Below are 19,259 nucleotides of genomic sequence, written 5' to 3' on the forward strand. Positions count from 1 at the left end.
GTCCTTTCTTCCTCTGCACTAATGTTAACTCTCTTGAGATCCTCACCCTCTTGTTTGACTGATAATGCACCCTCATCTATATTTTGGCATTCTCTTCCACTACCCTGGGTAAATGTACAGTTCCTGGGAGTTTTACAGAGATCCTTGTGTTGAGAGCCCCTTTGACTTTAGCTCACAGTGGTTTCTGATGACCTCCTGGAACAAACAGTTAAATTCCTTTCAAGGCTGTTTCATTCTGTTTCCAGGCAAAATTTGGGCTTGAGGTGCTCTTCCCATGCCTCAGAGTTCAGTGTTTGCTTTTCATGATACTGTTTACCCCACCCACCCTTCCATTCAGAGGTCCAGTCACCCCTGGGGGATTGCATGGGAAAGTGTAAACTTCTGTACTGGAGAAGCTTAAAAGTCTCACTTTCCATTTCCACACTCAAGAGAAGCTCTCAAACCCTCTTTGGTGTGGCTGGCATCCCCATATCCCCATTTCCGCTCTTTAATCTCACTGCATGTGCACACTCATACACCTCATATTACTCCTCTCCATCTGTTTTCTTATTTAAACAATTTAGAATAATTTTCCTCTATGGGCCTTTAGAAACACAGTGCTGGCAGTTGTAGTAAAAGAAGCAGAAAGGACCAACTGCTGAGACAAATGCTAGAACAAAAATTGATTTACTAACTTAACTTGCTGCATCTGTACAAGAGTGTTTACTTCTTGGAATGAGAAGTCAGTTATTTCACCTAGGAGATTGTCCACTGCCCCCGATAGGTGCCAATTGGGTTAATTAGTTAAATGTTTCTGTGATGAGGACACCTGTCCAGTGGAAACTAGACCAAGGCCACCAATTTATTTCATGCTGGCCACCATTTGTCAGTTAGCAAAACATATGTCTCCATTTTAAAACTCTGGCTGAACTGAAAGAGAACATTGTTAATTTCTCATGGATATCTTTAATTGTTTACAATAAATTGAAAAATGCTGAGGAAAACAACATCAGTGGAATTGCTGAGTTCTCTGTTAAAAAACTCACTAATTTAGGCTTAATTGTCTTAGAATTTGTCCAAATTCAGGATGAGCTAAGTTTACATTTATAAAGGATTTTTTTCCCTGATTATTTTAATGGCATAGGAGAACTTATTTTTAAGACTTTTCCATACAATATTATATATTAAAATTTATTAAAAATCAATGAAAAATAATGGATAGTAAGTAACCAGTAAGTCATAAATAGAGGATGAAAAAAGACCAAGCATTGTTTGAAAGTGTTCAGTCTTACTAGAATAAAAACAAAAATTAAAATTTAAAAAAACTTTTTAAGTATTTTAACAATACATATTTGCCGATGAATGGTACCAATTATAATTGAATTCTATATTGATAAAAGCAAGAGATTTAATCTTATTTCATTAATGTTTCTATATGTGTGACCTTAATAAAACTCTACTTATCTTGAAATGCTCTTTTCTAAAAATCTTCATGTATTTTAACTTTACATATATAGAAGATTTAACTTTATATATATATGTATTACATGTATATTTTAACTTGTATATATTTGTGTGTGTGTATGTGCGTGCATGTATGTATATATAAAACTTTCTGCAAAGTCAACCATAGCCATTTTAAATTTGAGGAGTTTTCTAGCTGGGCATGGTGTTTCATGCTTGTAATTCCAGCACTTTGGGAGGCCTAGGTGGGAGGATTGTTTGAGCCCAGGAGTTTGAGACCAGCTTGGGCAACATAGTGAGACCCTTAATATATATTTTTATTAAATATATAATAATTTTTAAAAAATAAATAAAAATTTAAAGGTTTTGCATCCTTTATATTTAAGGTGGTTGGTGCTATTGCTAATACAAAAATGCATACTTGATTTCATTATGACTGTTATATATGTTTGAATATGAATATGTTTGGAGATATAACAGTTCACTATACTCCAAATAATATAAGAAGAATACTATGGAGATATGAATTGGGAGGACTTAGCAGCGTTAAATTTGCTTTCCAGTATGTTCACTACATACTTCTGAAGACTTTGCTCACGCCTTCTTTTGTCCTTTGATAAAACTGATTCTGAAAACTATCCCTCTTTGTATTGTGTAAGGGAAGAGAAATACATGAGAGGTAGGTAATATGGAAGATATGATTGATGGCACTATAAGCAGCCACTCCTGGGTTCCCACAGCCTTGTGTGAGAAAAAGCTGATAAGAAGATCTAGGACCACCTAGGATGGAGGGTAGTATTTATTCCCATTCCTGAAGCCTCTGGGCTTTTGGAACTGGGATTAGAGCAGAAGAACAGAAAATAGGGCTTTGACTTGAGATTAATGCTTTTGACACATCTCTGAGTTCTTTGTGTGATTTATTATCACTAATGTTTTCACTTAAAATGAGGGGAAAGGTCATGTTCTTAGTTACGTTCATCTCTTGGCCCCAAATCTTGTGTTTTTAAACCAAGATAGGATCTTTGCAATCCATACTAATAGTGAGCCAAGTGATCCTTTTAGATGCCCGGTTAACATAGGCTAGTTTATATTGCACTACTAAATGATCCCAGTATCTTCTAATAGATGTTTATTTCTCACTGATGTTATATGTCCATGTTAGGTCAAAGGGAAGGTCTTTGTATTCAGTGTAGTTACTAAGGTATTTAAACTTGTAGAGAATCCATTTCCATCATATATACTTTCCAGAATCCAGAAATACAAGAAGAAAGAAACACTGAAAGGTCTTGCCTCCTCAGTAAAATGGCTCAGTTGAGAAGTGACACACATCCTCTGCCCAGAACCCGTCGGTGAGAATTATTTACATAGCCCTACCCCAAGGCAAGAAAGGGTAAAGAAAGAAAATACCCTTTGTACCCATTAGGAGAACTGGAAATACTGCTTAGCAGCACTAACATCTTCATAGATAGACTAGTTTACCTTTCTTTGGGCTAGTTCACATGGATTACAGAAGTGAGCTTACTGCTTATATTAACAAATATAAATTTACCTTTACTTTCTCTTTTTTCCCTTATTTTTGCAAGAAAAAAATTACTTTTATGATTTTTACATATATTAATCTTTATATTTCCTATTCTTCCTTTTTGTACTTTACTGCTGATTTCAGAGTTTGAATTATGTGCATTTGTGTTTGTGAAGGAGAACATCCAGCCTTTTAATGCCCTCAAATGGGCTATCCCTCAGAAACCTCTCCTTGCTAAAGTAGCTTATGGATATTATCTTTTACCTGAGTAGAGGGGTCTCAGTTGCCTTGCTGACCCGTATTTAGCTGAGGGCAGTGAACTAAGTATTTTGGTTTGGCATTTATAAGGCCTACTAGGTGACTTAGATATAAGAATGAAGAAAGAGTCAACAAAACTAGCATAGTGGTAAAGTTAACTAAACGCTTACCTATCTAAAAAACATAATGATATCATCTAGATAGAAATATGGGTCCCAGATGATCCATTCCTCAAATGCTCTGTAAGACTGAATTTATGCGGTAATATTAAAAAATGTGGAACAGATAGCTTGCTATAAATAAGCTACAACTTAGAATTCATGCTTTTAGTTAACTTACCATCAGATGTACATATGAATAGTTGAAGAGTCATACACATATCTTATTAATTCTGGTTTTCTGGAAAACCTTGGCACATAGTGATATGAATTTTGATTAGATTTCAGAGTAAAGATTGACCCTAGAATCCAGCATCCTGGGTATAAGAATTGGTCCTGCCTTCTTGCATATAAAAGCCTGAGCTCAGAAAGGCCCAGCAAGTTGGCCGAGTTCACAGAGTGTGGTGGCACAAGTTTTCATTGACCACTGTCTTACATGTTGGCCCCATGCAGTTTCCCCTCAGTATTTTTTCCTACTGCAGTTTTAGCTAGGTTGGCTTTTTCTTTTCTAAGCTAGGAGTTTAAGTATGGAAGTAATGATACTATCCTTGTGAAATGCTTCAACTTGTCAGAAGTATCTCTGTAACTTGTAGGTGTTGTAAATCTGTGGTCTTATTTCTATTTACTTGTGAGGAAGTCATATTCCTGACTATCCTTGCCAAATGCCAAAAAGTTCCGCTTTGCAGCCAGAGAAGATCCTGTGTAAAGGAATTTGTGATGGCTCACTTTTATGTGTCAACATGGGTAGACCACAGTACCCAGATATGTGGACAAACATTAATCTAGAGTCTATGAAGTAATTTTTAGATGAGATGAACATTTAAAGCAGTGGGCTAAAGTGGATTTCCTTCCTTAATGAGGATTGGCCTCATCAAATTCATTGAAGACCTTCATAGAAGACTGATTTCTATCAAAGAAGAGGGGATTCTGCCAGCAGGCTGCCTTTGGACTTAAACTGCAATGTTAGTTCTTCCCTGGGTCTCTGGCCTGCAGGCCTACCCTACAGATTTTGGACTTGCTAGCCCCTACAGTCATGTAAGACAATTCCTTAAAATGAATCAGTTTTAACATAAATAAAATATATATAATATATGTAAAAAACACATATACACACGTCTTCTTAATTCTGGTCTTCTGGAAAACCTTGACAAAGATAGGCTTCCTTGTGTTGCCATTTGGACTAGCATGCTCTCTCTCTCCCATTATGTAGAGCATGTTGTGTTGTTTTCAATTCTTGTTCTTTAATAATCCATTAAAACACTAGGCTTACAATTAGTGAAATATACTTTTTGTCCTAATAGACTTTGTCTTATATATAGCATGTGTATTGTCACCTGAACTTCTCATGTACAAATATGAAGTTTCTCATGTAAAAATATGAAAAACCATGGGGACTCTCTTTATGCTTTTCTGCCTTTCCCCCTAGATCGTTGGTAAAGAGAGATAATTTGTGTAAAAGTGCTATATTGTCTATAACTTAAAGTACTTTAACATATGTAACATATTTATGGAAGTAACTTTGTTTTAGGACCCTTTAGTTAGCATTCTAGGTATTACAATCATGAATACACACACTAGGATTAGTAAGTTATTATTTGAAAGACCCTGATTAGAAGCCTGCACCCAGATATTGGTACTTTAAATCTACACAATACAGCGTATTAATGTTAAGTATGTTACAAATAATTGGTGAAATGAATGATGTTGAAGAAACACAGGCTAGCCTTAGAAATATTTTATGTGAATAGAATTCGGGTCATTCAAGGCTAGCAAATTAACTACTTTTGGAGTAACACCTAACTAGTACTCCATTTGATCCTGTTTTATGGTATGTAGGATTATGGTGAATGATCCACTTAGAAGTTTAAATGTATCCTACTATAGAATGCAGTTACAACTGCTTTAAGTAAACCTTTCACACAGGTTACTTTTCAAAATGACTTTAAAGACAGAAATCGGGGACTTTACAGACTTTTTATGAGATAGGCCTATGAGTCTGTTTTTTGCAAAACTCATAAAAATTTGCAAAAACATTGCAGCACTTCTAGTACAGCAATGTTTTTACATGCAGCAGAATTTAGTTTGAGATTTCTATTCATTGTAACATACTCCTTATGTTATAAGATTATGGAAGAGCAGACTAAAGCCCTCAGCTGTTTAGATCTTTGGAGACTATCAGTGTTTACCCTAAATTGTCTGGTGATCATATACTCTAGTTTTGCTTACTTCATTTTGCAACAAGCCCTTAACATACTCCCGGGTGCACACTGGGCAATCACAACACTAGATAATTGTTACTATTGTCAATCAGTGAACTAGCCTTGATTTGGGGGAAGAAAAAGAAAGTTGAGATTATACATTTTTCTACAGCTATAAGAGTCTTCATTTGTGAGGATGGTTTATTGCCAAATCGGTTTTTGTAATGTTAATATGTGGCTAGTTTGTCCATGCTTATTGTTTGTTTCAATTTAGAGCTTATTTAACAAAGCCACTAAAATCATGTGAAGGTGAGTCAGGGTTCTGCCAAGGAAGCTTGCAATAAGTGTAGCCTGTTTGTGGAAGCATGTGAATGCTTGGCTTATATCCAGGAGCACATGTTGCCAAGCCATCATCTGAATTTCAGCCTGCTGGAACCTGGAACATTTTCCATCTTTGATGTGTCAGGAAGATTCTGCTGAACCTGGACATAGCCTGAACTGAGACCTCGTAGAAACATTGTGGGAGACTCCTTTCAGTCAATATTTACAGAAAATGCTGAATTTATTTAGACCTGCTGATTAAAGAAAATGTGTCATAAAGTAGTGAAGGGAATAAGTTTTTTTTCTTACTGTTGAAAAAGTGTTGCTGTTGTTTTGATAAAGTGTTGCAGTTCAAACTACTGAAAATGTAAATAAGATGATTCTAGTTGAAATCTTATCATAAGCTAATTTTTACTTTATTTGCTTTTCATAGCCTTGGGTTGTTGGTTCAGAAATGTCCTTGCTAACCATGTTTGTAAACTTGTTACCCCTGAAAGCCTGTCTCTGCTGTGAAGCACTGGATGAGGTCTTGTTTTGTTTCCTTTGATCGAGGAACCAGAATATCATTTTTTGGCTCTGAAACAAGAAGTCTTAAATTTAAACTTCCTTTTGTTTGCTTTTCTCAGTGAAATAAAACAGGAACAATGTGAAGGTACTTGAACTACAAAATACATATATATATTTTGATGGTGTTGAACATTAGGGCCCAGAATGCTGTTGGTCTTTAGAGTTTATGTTGCTATAATATCAGGAGGAGTCATGCTCTGATTATTATTTGATTAATTATCCATATATTTGTAGAGCAATCAAGGCTAATATAAATAAAAATAATAGAACTATTGTAAGAAAATGGAAAGAATCAAAATCATGTAGATGAAAGGGGCTTCCTGGTCAGAGAAAAAACAGAAAGGCTTGCAGGCAATGAGCCTATTGTGTAATGACTGCATTTTTCTGGACATTAGTGGGGATTTTAGCAGCCTAATCTATGTTCTAATACTAAGTCAGTTATGTAGATTTTTGCTTAAAGGGCATTAAACATCCTAGTATGTGATATATTCAAAACATGTTTATGAAAGAGAATATGAGGCTGGGTTCACGCCTGTAATCCCAGTACTTTGGGAGACCAAGGTAGGAGCATTGCTTAAGGCCAAGAGATCAAGACCAGCCTGTGTAATATGGTGAGACCCCATCTCTATTAAAAATGTTTTTAAATTTAATTTTAACAAAAGGAGAGTATGGTATGAGTAGTAGGTATCAGGAGAAATATTATCCCTCATATTACCTTGGGAAAGCTTTTCCTCTCTGTACATTGAACTAAGCATAATTGCATGGATTATTTCATTTTATTTTCATAATACTCTTATGGGGATAGACATTATTATAATAACCATTTTGTAAATAAAGAGGCTGAGACTTAGCATGGTTTTTCAGCTTGGCAAGTGCTACATAGCTAGGGAATTTAGGGGACTTTAAATTAGGTTAAAATTGAGACCATACCAATTGGGGATCATACAAATTGGGAATATCTATCTCTATATCTGCAGCATACTCTTTGGCTTAATGATATATCTCGGGGTCTTTGGCTTAATAATAATGTATCTCGGGGTCTTCCATGTCAATAGAGAGATATACATCTCTTCAATCCCTGCATTGAATTACATATTTGTATATATCATAATTTAGCAAGCAGTTTTCTCTATTGGTGAACAATTAGGCAATTTCCTGTTTTGGGCTATTACAGATAGTGCTGTAATGAACTTCTTTGCAAATACATCTTTATACACATTTGCAAGTATTTCTGTAAATACTTATATGCGACATTATTATGTTAAAGACATTTACATTTAAAATATTGATAACTACTTTTTTCCACTTTGTTTTTTTAAATTTGAAGCTCTGAGGATACATGTGATAATATCTAATTATGCTTTCCTCTTCAAGAGTATCCTTTTTTGTGTATCCCCACAAACACTGGATGTTGTTGTCCTTTTTTTTTTTTTTTTTTTTTTTTTTTTTTTTTTTTTTTTTTTTTTTTTTTTTTTTTTTTTTTTTTTTTTTTGACAGAGTCTCACTATGTCACCCTGGCTTGTGTGCAGAATTTTGGCTCACTGCAACCTCTGCCTCCCAGGTTCAAGTGATTCTCCTGGCAAAGCCTTCTGAGTAGCTGGAATTATAGGTGCATGCCACCATACCCAGTTAATTGTATTTTTAGTAGAAACAGACTGGTCTCGAGCCCCTGATCTCAAGGGATCCACCCTCCCAGGTCTCCCAAAGTGCTGGGATTATAGGCTTGAGCCACTGTGCCTGGCCTGGATGTTGTAATCTTTTTAAAAAATCCACTCTTATGGATGAATGCATAGAACCTTTTTGTTTTAATTTGCTTTTGCTTAATTTTTTAATAAAGCTGAGCATCTTTACATCATTTATTGGACATATCATCTTTGTTCAATTCTCAATTTCCTTTACCTACTTATACATGCAATTGTTTGAATTGATAAAGCCCTTTTTATATTATGAATATTCATGTTTCATCTTAATATTTGACCATACTTTCTCCTAATCTGTGACTTTTCTTGTAAGTTCATTATGGTATTTTTTATTGTCTAGAAGATTTTAGGCTTTATTTTAATCAAATTATTTATTTCTTTTAGAACTTCTAGGATCTGTGAATTCCTTTCCAACCAGTTAGCTAAATATTGTCCCAAATTTTCATTTAGCACTTTTTACATATGTATATATTTTTGTTCTGAATTGTATTTTTTCATGATATAAATAGCGATATTTTTCAGATAGATATTTAATTCTTTTTATAATTTATTAAATAGATGACTTTAATTTGAATAGAAAAGGAGTGGAACAGAATATAAAAATGAATCTATCCCAGAGCCCAAACTACATTGCCTTAATAAGTGAAGTTTTATTATATGTTTTGATATCCACTAGGGCCTGATTCTACTCCTATTCTTTTTCAAACAGCTTGTTAGTTTTCATGAAAAATATAGGTAGGATTTTAATTTTTCTTGCCCTGAATACACAAATTAATTTAGGGTAAACTGATATTTATACTTACAGGAATGTGGATATCTTTATAGTACTAAGGATTTTAATCCAGGAAAATAATATGGCATTGCACTTTCTTTAGGGCTTTTTGTACTCACCACTTAGTTTTATAGAGAGAAAAATTCTTGTACATTTATGGTTGGTAATCACTAAGTATTTTATTGTTTTGATAATTTTGTTGTATTTTCTAAATTGTTTTTGTATATAGGTATTGGGTTTTAAAAGTTATATCACTTTGCTGAACTCTTATTACTTCTAATAATTTTTCTGTTAAACCTCTTGGAATATCCAAGTAATTGTTCAGTCTCCAAATAACGACTCCTAATTTTTCTTTTTCAATAATTTGCAGTGTTTTCTGCATGCTGACTTAATTTACCAGCCTATGAGTATTGAAGATGAAGAGCATATTACACTTATGTCTTTTCTAAGGAATGAAATGATGGCATAGTCGTCTGATTGCTAGGTGTCTCAAAAATTATACAAAGTATCACTTTTCAATATGCAGTCTTACCGTTTTACGTTTGTTTTATTTAATTTCAGAATACCCTCAAATGAACTTTATAAATCAGCTTCAATAGGGAAGAACATTTTGATAGCAGAGTATTTGGGATCCTGAAAAAAAAAAATTGGGAAAGAGTTATTTATTACAAACAGTTCTTTCGTACTTACTTTGTATATAGGCACACATATACCTATTTATTTACTTACTAGTACTAGTGAAATTGAGTGGTGTTCCGGAAAGAATACTGTTTAAAACATTATTTTGCAGTCATAAACCTGGACCTATTAGCAGTAGGAGACAAGCAATAAATATTAATGAATAATTTCCAGTCATATCTGCCAATGATTTCCAGGACATGAGACTCAGATCGAGCTAACTCTTTTTTTGTGTGTGCGTAAAGCTCGCTCCTATAGGAATTTTCCATTGTAGTATACTCAACTATCAATGTTTTCCAAAAAGCTATAGATATGTGACTGTGTGTGTATATATTTTGGTCTAGGGTCTTATATTTGAAACATACATTCCTTCTCTTCTGCATTCAGATATATGAATTTATGTTTATTCTTCAAGATTCAGGTCAAATATCCTTTCCTTCACAAAATTCTATACTTTCTCAGGAAAATTATTTAAAAAATTAGTTGGTATATGCTTCTTTTATATCAGTTACCACATTATATTGTAGGTGCTTATTTTGATTTCTGTGTCCGTCCTAAACTGTGAGATACTAGAAACTATTCCGTCTCCATAGTCTAGCATGGACTATGCTATCACAATGTTAAGCCTAAGTGTAGAACTGTAAATTATTGTTGAATGAATAAATGTGAATGAATGATTACTAAAAAATATAAAAGGAAGTGAGAGATCAAAAGGGCTGTCTAAGACAAAGTTATAAGTATGCTAATTTAAGAAGAGTATTAGGCTGGGCATGGTGGCTTAAGCTGATAATCCCAGCACTTTGGGAGACCAAGACCAGTGGATTGCATGAGCCTGGGAATTCGAGACCAGCCTGGGCAATATAGTGAGACCTTGTCTCTACAAAATTTTTTTTAAAAATTAGCTGAGCATGATGGTGTATGCCTGTAATCCCAGCTACTCAGGAGGCTATGATGGGAGAATTGGTTGAGCCCAGAAAGCAGAAGCTATAGTGAGCCTACCACTGCACTCCAGCTTGGAGTGCAGAGCAAGACCCTGTCTCAATGAAAAAAAAAAAAATTACCATGAGAAACATGCTAATACTTATGAAATATTATGAAAATATAAATAAAAGCACAAACCCCATAGTGTGGAAATGTGCATTTTGATGCATTAAGGTTCACTATGGTGGAGAAATGTGGTAGAGACCTAATAGGGATTTAAGTGGCACGAGGCCATGAAAACATGTTGAAAGTCAGGAATATAAACAGTATCCACTCAGGTACAAATCGTACAAATGACACTATTTTGAGAAGCATATACTATTAGGAGCCGTATTACATCTGCTCCTATATATGCATATGTATTTTTGGTTTACAGGTTACCATATATAGAATATAGGAATTACCTATTTTCCAATAATATAAATGTAAAGTACACATAGACCATCAAGGCCAGCTTTGTAGGAAATAGACATAATTTCTTTAATCTTTGGCCTTTTTTTACTATATCTTTTAACAAATATTATTTTAAAAGCTACTCGTAGATTTTAAGATTTTTGGGGGGGGACACAGTTTCTTTAGGCACAGTTTAGGTGCATAATAATTATTGAATTTAGCTGAAAATGTCAGTGTTTAATATGCATATTAATTGAACTTGATGAATTATACATTTATTTCTTCCTGTATTGAGAGGGATTGAACAACTACTTCAGTTCTTTTTCAGATAAACATTTTAGCAGAAATAAGGACAATGAAGTTTCTTATGGCTATATCTGAAGGCCACATTTAGTTGTCTTTTAAATGATATAGGTAAGACATAAACAGCTGTTAATATCCTGTTTGCTGTATAGCACTTGAGTGATATTTTCATAATAATTTAATAGAAAGTTTCAATGAGAATTTAATTTAAATGTATATGCAAGTAAAATGAGGGATGACAAGAGCCCAGGACAGTGTTAGAATGGAGGTCAGGTTCAGTGATCCTGTGATTGAGATAGCATTATAATACTGACTCACTGCTACTTCCAGGCTAGTATAGGTCATACCATGAAACAGATTCAGGGTAGGTGTTTGCTTAGGTAGCTTCAAGATGCTTAAGCTTAGTTTGAAACAGCAGAGCGTTGTAGCTAATATGGCATATTCTGATTCTATAAAAGGTGATAAATATTGCTATTCAAATAATGTATTCTGTGGCTACTTTGTCTCTTAAATGATTAAAAGTGGTACTATGACTCATACATTTAAAAATTAGTTATTTTAATACTGACTCAATTTTTCTTTTCTTAGCATTGCAATTGATTTTAAAGACAAAAACAATTGTTTAGAAGAAATTCATCACATGAATGTTTAAACTTACATAGTTTTGGATACCTGGGAGGTTTTTTGTGTGTGTGTATTATAATTTTGTTCGTCTCTTACTACAGGTTTTCAACACATACTCCAATGAAGATTATGACAGGAGAAATGATGAAGTTGACCCTGTGGCTGCTTCAGCTGAATATGAACTTGAAAAGCGTGTAGAAAAGCTGGAACTTTTCCCAGTGGAACTAGAGAAAGGTTTGTGAGTGCTACAGTGTTTACAGTATCATTATATTGCTATGTTAATAATACAAAATTATTTTTCCAAAATGTAGCCTTTTTGTAAGGATTGGTTAAAATTTTAATTCTCACAGAGGATCTTATTTATTAAGTTTCAAAAACACTTGATTTGGATTCTGAGTAGTTGGTGGATTGAAAATTTAATCCCAACTGAAACCCATCTATCTTAGCTGGCTGGGATGGTGGTTAGGATCAGGGAGGTAAGAGTGAGGCCTAATGCTTTGTTGGGTACTCCCAGAAAAGGTTGGTACAGCTGAGAATTCAGAAAGAGCTGGTATAAGTGAGACCTTGGGGCAGATGGGTGTTTTGTTTTGTTTTGGTGGATAATTGGAAAATTATGGAGATTCAGAATGAAGACAATAGAATCTAAGGAGATTTAAATAGTAGGGCTACATCCTCTCCACCTCCGAGGGGAGAAGGTTGAAAGAGAGCAGGGAGGAGAGGGAGCAGAGAGATTTCCTTCTGTTTTCTCCCTCTGGAATGACACCCTACCTGCTGTAGTAACTGCTGGCCCATGGGAACAGAGATTGCCATGTAAGATGTAAGATGGGCGTATAAGAACTCAACTAATGACCCAGTGATCAGAGAAATAACACCTCTGAGAGAGCTTTGAAAAAAAGAGTAGAACAAACAGATGATAACTTGAATAATAAGAAAAAAAGAAGCAAACAAAAACCTACCCAAGGATAGTCAAGCATGGCTTAAAAAAGACTTTTTTTTTTTTTGCAAATTATGCCTCCAACAAAGGACTAATACTCAGAATCTGCAAGGAACTCAAATACTCAACAAGAAAAAAAAAGAACCCCATTAATAAGTGGGCAAAGGACATGAACAGATATTTCTTAAGACATACAAGCATCCAACAAACATGAAAAAATGCTCCACATCAGTAATTAGAGAAATGCAAATCAAAACCACGGTGAGACACCATCTCACACCAGTCAGAACAGCTATTATTAGTAAGTCAAAAAACAACAGATGTTGGTGAGGATGCACAGAAAAGGAAATGCTGAGACACCGTTGGGGGGAATGTAAATCGTATAATCTCTGGACAACAGTGTGGAGATATCTCAAATAACTGAAAATAGAACTATCATTCAACTCAGTACTCTCACTACTGAATATCTACCCAAAGGAAAATAAACAATATCAAAAAGAGACTTTAACTTGTATGTTTAATGGAGCGCTATTAAATGGAAAGTCTTAGAAATAGCAAAGTCATGGAATCAACCTAAGTATCCATTAATAGATGACTGGATAAAGAAAATGCGGCATATATACACTATGGAATACTCTTTAGATAAAAAAGAAAGAAATCATGTCTTTTGCAGCAACATGGTTGGAGCTGGAGGCCATTATCCCTACATGAAATAACCCAGAAACACAAAATTTTATGCTGCAAATTCTCACTTATAAGTGAGAGCTAAACAGGGGATACACATAGACATACAGAGCAGAGTAATAGACACTGGGGACTCCAAAAGGTTACAAGGGTAGAAGGTGGATGAGGCTTGACAAATAACCAGTTAGGTACAATGTGAAATATTCAGATAAAGGTTACACTAAAAACCCAGACCTCGCCACTATGTAATATATCCATATAGCAAACCTGCACATGTACCCCCCTGAATTTAAAAAGATTAAAAAATGACATTCTTAACCAACTTAGCAACAAATTATTTGATTTTGAAATGAAAAATTTCACTAGAATTGAAAAGGATGGTTATTCTTGAGACTTAAATTGGTGATCTAAGATGACCTTTAAGAGTTGTTGCAAAATAATTCTCAAATGACAGAGCAAAAATCCAAGAAAAATCATGAAGGAGCCCCAATATGTAAGTTTTAGGCAATAGGAGGGAAAAATGACAATGAAGGAGAAAAAACTAATAATATCGTAGACGAAAAATTTTTTGTCCTTAAAAAAAAGATCTGAGGCTCATATTAGTAAGGGCTTATCCATTTGCAAGTGAGAGGGCTAAATAACCCCAAACTGATCCCACACTTAGGCATAGCCTGGGAAAAAGTTCTAATATTCAAAGATAAAGTGAAAAATCAAAATACTCAATCAAACAAACAAGCAAAGATACTTGCAAAGGCAAAATAATTAGACTAGCATCAGACTGCAACACTTGAAGCAGAGAGATGTAGACATAATTTTACATGCCACTGAGAGTAAAAAGGATGGTGATCCAAGAATCCCATATCCATCCCAGACTAGTCATATTACACCAAACATAACTGATGGATTACAGCTGTTAAAAGACACTTTCATTTGGGGTTAAAGTGAATTAAAGAGTAATGCTTACATTTTTCATACATTTTAAAATGTAAAAGCCATTCTTAACTCGTGGGCCATACAAACACAGCTGGGCCATCATATTACTTATATAGTGGCAAAGAAACGAGAACACTCCAAATATTCATCAATGGTAGAAAGGGCCTATAAATTGTAGCATATCTAGTGAATAAAATATTACTCAGCAGTGAAAATGGAGGTACCACTGTTCATGCAGCAATATGTATGATTATTCACGTGAAATTGAGGGAAAGTAAAAATAGCAAACCAAAGAAGAAGCCATTTACTGTAATATAATTGCATTTACTTATATTTCAAAACAAGATAATTAAATAGCATATAGTTTAGGGATACAAAAATGAGTAGTTTTTAAAAAGTAATATTAAAACAAAAAGTAGGGAATGGTTAACGCAATGTTTGGTATAATGGTCACTGAGGAAAGAGTTGCAGTGTCAGGGAGGGATACATAGTGGGCTTTTATGATGTCAGTGATATTCTGGGTCTTTGTACATGGATGTTTCTTTGTCCTTTAAACATAATGTTTTATAGATAAGTGTTTTCTTAAGCTCATTTGTATGTTGCCATGTTTCATACTAAAAATTGAACTAGTTGAATTAAACTAGAAAATAACCAAACCAAATATAATTATTGGATATTTCAATATATTTCTTTCAGAACTGGACAGATTTATGGACAGAAAACAAAAATCAAGGAGTAGGTTAATATAATGAACTCTATTTCAAGCTGTATTTTAAAAGAAAAGTTTTATCCTTTGGAAAAAAATTTTTTAAATTCCTTTAACATGAGAATTTGGAAATTACATAAAACATTCCTAGGTAGATGTTTGATTGAACAGAAAATTAAAATCATATTCCAAACCATCTTGGAAAGGATTAAACTTAAAAAGTCTGTAGCACACACAACAAAAGCTTTACTGAGAATAAAAACTATATCCTTAATTTCTTTCTTTAAAATAAAAAAGTAAAAAACGGACCTGTCTTAGAAATCAGAAAAAGTAAACAAAATAAAACAAACTATCAAGGAAGAGTACTATACATAAAAACAATATTAGTGACATAGAAAAGAAAAACTAGTAAAATAAGGTAATATAAATCCTTCTATAAAATATATCAAGCACAATACTGACTGAAGAAAATTGAAAGCAAAAATATCAAAATTAGGAATAGAAGACAAATATATGGTGTTACTATAAAAGATCAGTCAGTCACTGTATTTCTTTGTCAAACAAGGTAAATGCCCAGAAATAATTTATGGCCTAACAAAATTTGAATTACCAGAATTCACTTTAGTATGTGTGAGAATTTAATATATGACACACATGATATTTCAGCTTAGAAGTAATTGTGTGCTTCATAAATTGTTCTGGCCTGACAGAGCATCTATCTGGAATAATCTGAAGTTGGACTCCTTCATTACAGCTTAGGTTAAAAAAAAAAAAAAAAAAAAAAAAAAAAAAAAAAAGAACCAAAAAAAGAACCTCTACATGGGTTAAATTATAACATATTAAAAATAAAGATGTAAAGAAAATTTACATGACTGCATATATCATCTTGGCTTATGGCAGGAGAGGCTTAACCAAAATGGGAAACCAGAAGTTAGAAAATAAGCTTTGAACTCCATAGTATGACAATAGCGTCTTCCATAATAACACAGCCCCAACTCTTTCCCATCTTTTTATGGCTGTTTAGTCTTAGTGCTTTGCCTGTCCCTAGGAATGTATAGAGAGGAAGACAGGGTACAGCTGGATTCTTGAAGAGGCAGCCACAGGAATAATAAGTGACCTTTAAGAATGAGGCTCCAGACTTCACTCATCTTACAGAAAGCTGTATCTAAATAAGATGCTGGAGAAGTTCAGTCTTCTGGCCTCTATGGGTTGACTGTGCTCTTTCTTGTATTACCCTTCAGTTATAACCTTGTCTTTGTAAGTAATTTGCATTAGCATTGAGGATGGCTTGAGTTAATACTGCTTTTTCTACAACTGGATTTTCAGCTCTGCAAATCTGAGTAATTTTCCAGTTAAAAGCAATGAGAGGAGCGATGGAAGGAAGAAAGAGAATTCTACCAAGACCTGAGAGGCAGAGAAAATGTATTTAGAAACCAAGAAGTAATTTTCACTCAAGATAGTTGCAGGAAGAAATTATTTAATAGTGTGATAGTATGGAGATTTCACATTTGTTAGGAGCCTTTTCTACCTTAATGAGTATGGGAAAGTTTGATTCACACCTCTAAATTGGCTTGACATGTGATAAGTAATAATGAAGAGAAACCCTGTGAGTATAATGAAAGTAAGCAAGAGTTCAGCCAGAATACTAATACATATATACACCAGAGATTTCATACAGGAGAGAAATTCTATGGTATTTTTTTCAGCATGGAAGAGGCTATATTGATCATCTGTTAAACAGCACAAGAGTAACATACTAAGGGGAAAAACTTATATGGATGTAAATACTATCGGAAGGCTTTCAGAAATCATTCATCCTTCATTAGTATGAACAAAAATTCATTTTCTTGAGAAATCCTATGAATGAATGAATGTGATGAATATAAATAAGAATCCAGCCATCCGCTAACACACAAGAGAATTCATGATGGCAGAGAAGAAAGTCCTATGCGTGTAACCAACGTGGGAGAGCTGTCAGCATACATCTAACCTTCATGTATACAAGAAGACTTACTCTGGGGAGAAATTTTAAAACTATAATGAATGTAGAAAAATCTTTAGTTTTTAAAAAAATTAAAAAAATTTTTAAGATGGAGTCTTGCTTTTGTCACCCAGGCTGGAGTCCAGTGGCACGATTTTGGCTCACTGCAAACTCTGCGTCTTGGGTTCAAGCGATTCTCCTGCTGCAGCCTCCCGAGTAGCTGGGATTACAAGTGCCCACCACCACGCCCAGCTAATTTTTGTATTTTTAGTAGAGAAAGGGTTTCACTATGTTGGCCAGGCTGGTCTTGAACTCCTGACCTTAGGTGATCCACCTACCTTGGCTCCCAAAGTGCTGGGATTACAGACGTGAGCCACCGAGCTCGGCCTGTAGAAAAATTTTAGCAAGATAAATCCTCTTGATGAAATCGGTCTTTATACCAGAGAAACAATTTGAATAAATAGGAGAAATCACATATAAACATTCTAAATGTAATGAATGAGGAAAGTCTTCAGAGATTATTTATGTTCGTGAACATTAAAGTTTTCACACTGAAGAGATATCGATGCCTGGAATCAATGTGGAAGTGCCTTCAGCTGGGGTTCACATCAGGCAGCTAATCCAGGGAAAACACTATAAAGATTCTTATAGCATACAACTGAGAAACAAATCATACTCTTGTCAAATGACACCTTTAAAACATATGTAGAATAAATATGTAAGATTGTCAGGTGTACTTGGAAATAATTCAGGCGTAAGTTGGTGATAAGTAATAAGGTATGAGGTGAACCTTCATCAAAAGAATACCATTTACAAGCATCCTGGCAGGTCATGGTAGCTCATATCCGTAATCACAACTCTTTGGGAGACTGAGGCAGGAGATCGCTTGAGTCCAGGAAGTTAGGACAAGCCTGGGCAACATGGTGAAACCCTGTCTCTACAAAAAAACACAAAAAATTAGCCAGATGTGGTGACATGTGCCTGTAGTCCCAGCACCTTGGAGGCTGAGATGGGAGGATCATCAGAGCCCAGGAGGTTGAGGCTGCTGTGAGCCATGATGGCACCACTGCACTACAGCCTGGTCAACACAGTGAAACTTTGTCTCAAAAATAAAAAAAAGAAAAAATACTTAAGAAAGTAAAGGTTATTGCTAAAAAGTCTTTTTAAAGTGACATTCTGTTGAGTATATGAACCAGTTTTTCTTTAATAATCCATCACTGTTGATTAGTTAGTATTTTTATGCTACTAATAAAACATGATTACAAAGACTTTGAGGCTATCAAAAAATAACTTTGAACTTTAACCAAAACATGTGGCACACAAAATAGTGTATCTCTTATATATTTACAGAAAAGACAAGTGGAAATATGGATAAACACATGATTTTTAAGTGAATTTTTAAAAAACTGTCACACAATATTGTTCATAGGACCAGTAAAATTGAAACAGAAGTGAGTACCTGTGAATACAGAATGGTCAGATACATTATGATGCCATGTCATCATGAAATATTATGTAGTCATTAGAAATAATTTAGAGCTATGGACATTGAGGTCATTGATATCCATGACATGTCTTTCTTTTTTTTTTTTTAGACAGGGTCTTGCTGTGTTGCCCTTGGTGGAGTGCAGTGGCATGATCTCAGCTCATTGCAACTTCTGCCTTCCAGGTTAAGGTGATCTTCCCACCTCAGCCCCTAAACAGCTGGTGCTACAGGTGTGACCCATCATGCCCAGCTAAGTTTTCTATTTTTGGTAGCGATGGGGTTTCACCATTTTGCCCAGGCTGGTCTTGAACTCCTGGGCTCAAGGGATTCTCCCACCTCAGCCTCCCAAAGTGATGAGATTACAGACATGACCTACTGTGACCAGACGCTTCATTGGTTTTTAAAAAGTAAGCTGTAAAAAGTAGTAGTTACAATCTCATTTGTGTAAGCAAATAAGAAGGAAAAAACAAGCTATACATACATATATATATATATATTCATATATGTCTAAGTATATGTATATATATACAGTAGTTGTTGATGAGTATATATTCTCGGGTATAGAAGCACAGAGGAAAGTACTCAAATACATATACTATCTTTTTTTTTTTTTTTTT

The 19,259-nt window shown here is 34.5% G+C and overlaps 1 protein-coding gene across 13 annotated transcripts in view; it reads left to right on the forward strand.

Annotated features, from left to right (window-relative positions):
* PPP1R9A (protein phosphatase 1 regulatory subunit 9A) overlaps positions 1 to 19,259 on the forward strand; it is a 333,495-nt gene that overhangs the window by 166,389 nt on the left and 147,847 nt on the right. For all 13 annotated transcript variants that reach the window (XM_017525139.2, XM_037737278.1, XM_037737275.1 and 10 more), the window contains one exon: positions 12,020 to 12,152. In XM_017525139.2, coding sequence (XP_017380628.1) covers positions 12,020 to 12,152 — 133 coding nt within the window. The remainder of the gene's footprint in view (positions 1 to 12,019; positions 12,153 to 19,259) is intronic.

This window comes from Cebus imitator, unplaced genomic scaffold (assembly GCF_001604975.1).
Source record: "Cebus imitator isolate Cc_AM_T3 unplaced genomic scaffold, Cebus_imitator-1.0 Scaffold37, whole genome shotgun sequence".
Classification (NCBI taxonomy): domain Eukaryota; kingdom Metazoa; phylum Chordata; class Mammalia; order Primates; family Cebidae; genus Cebus; species Cebus imitator.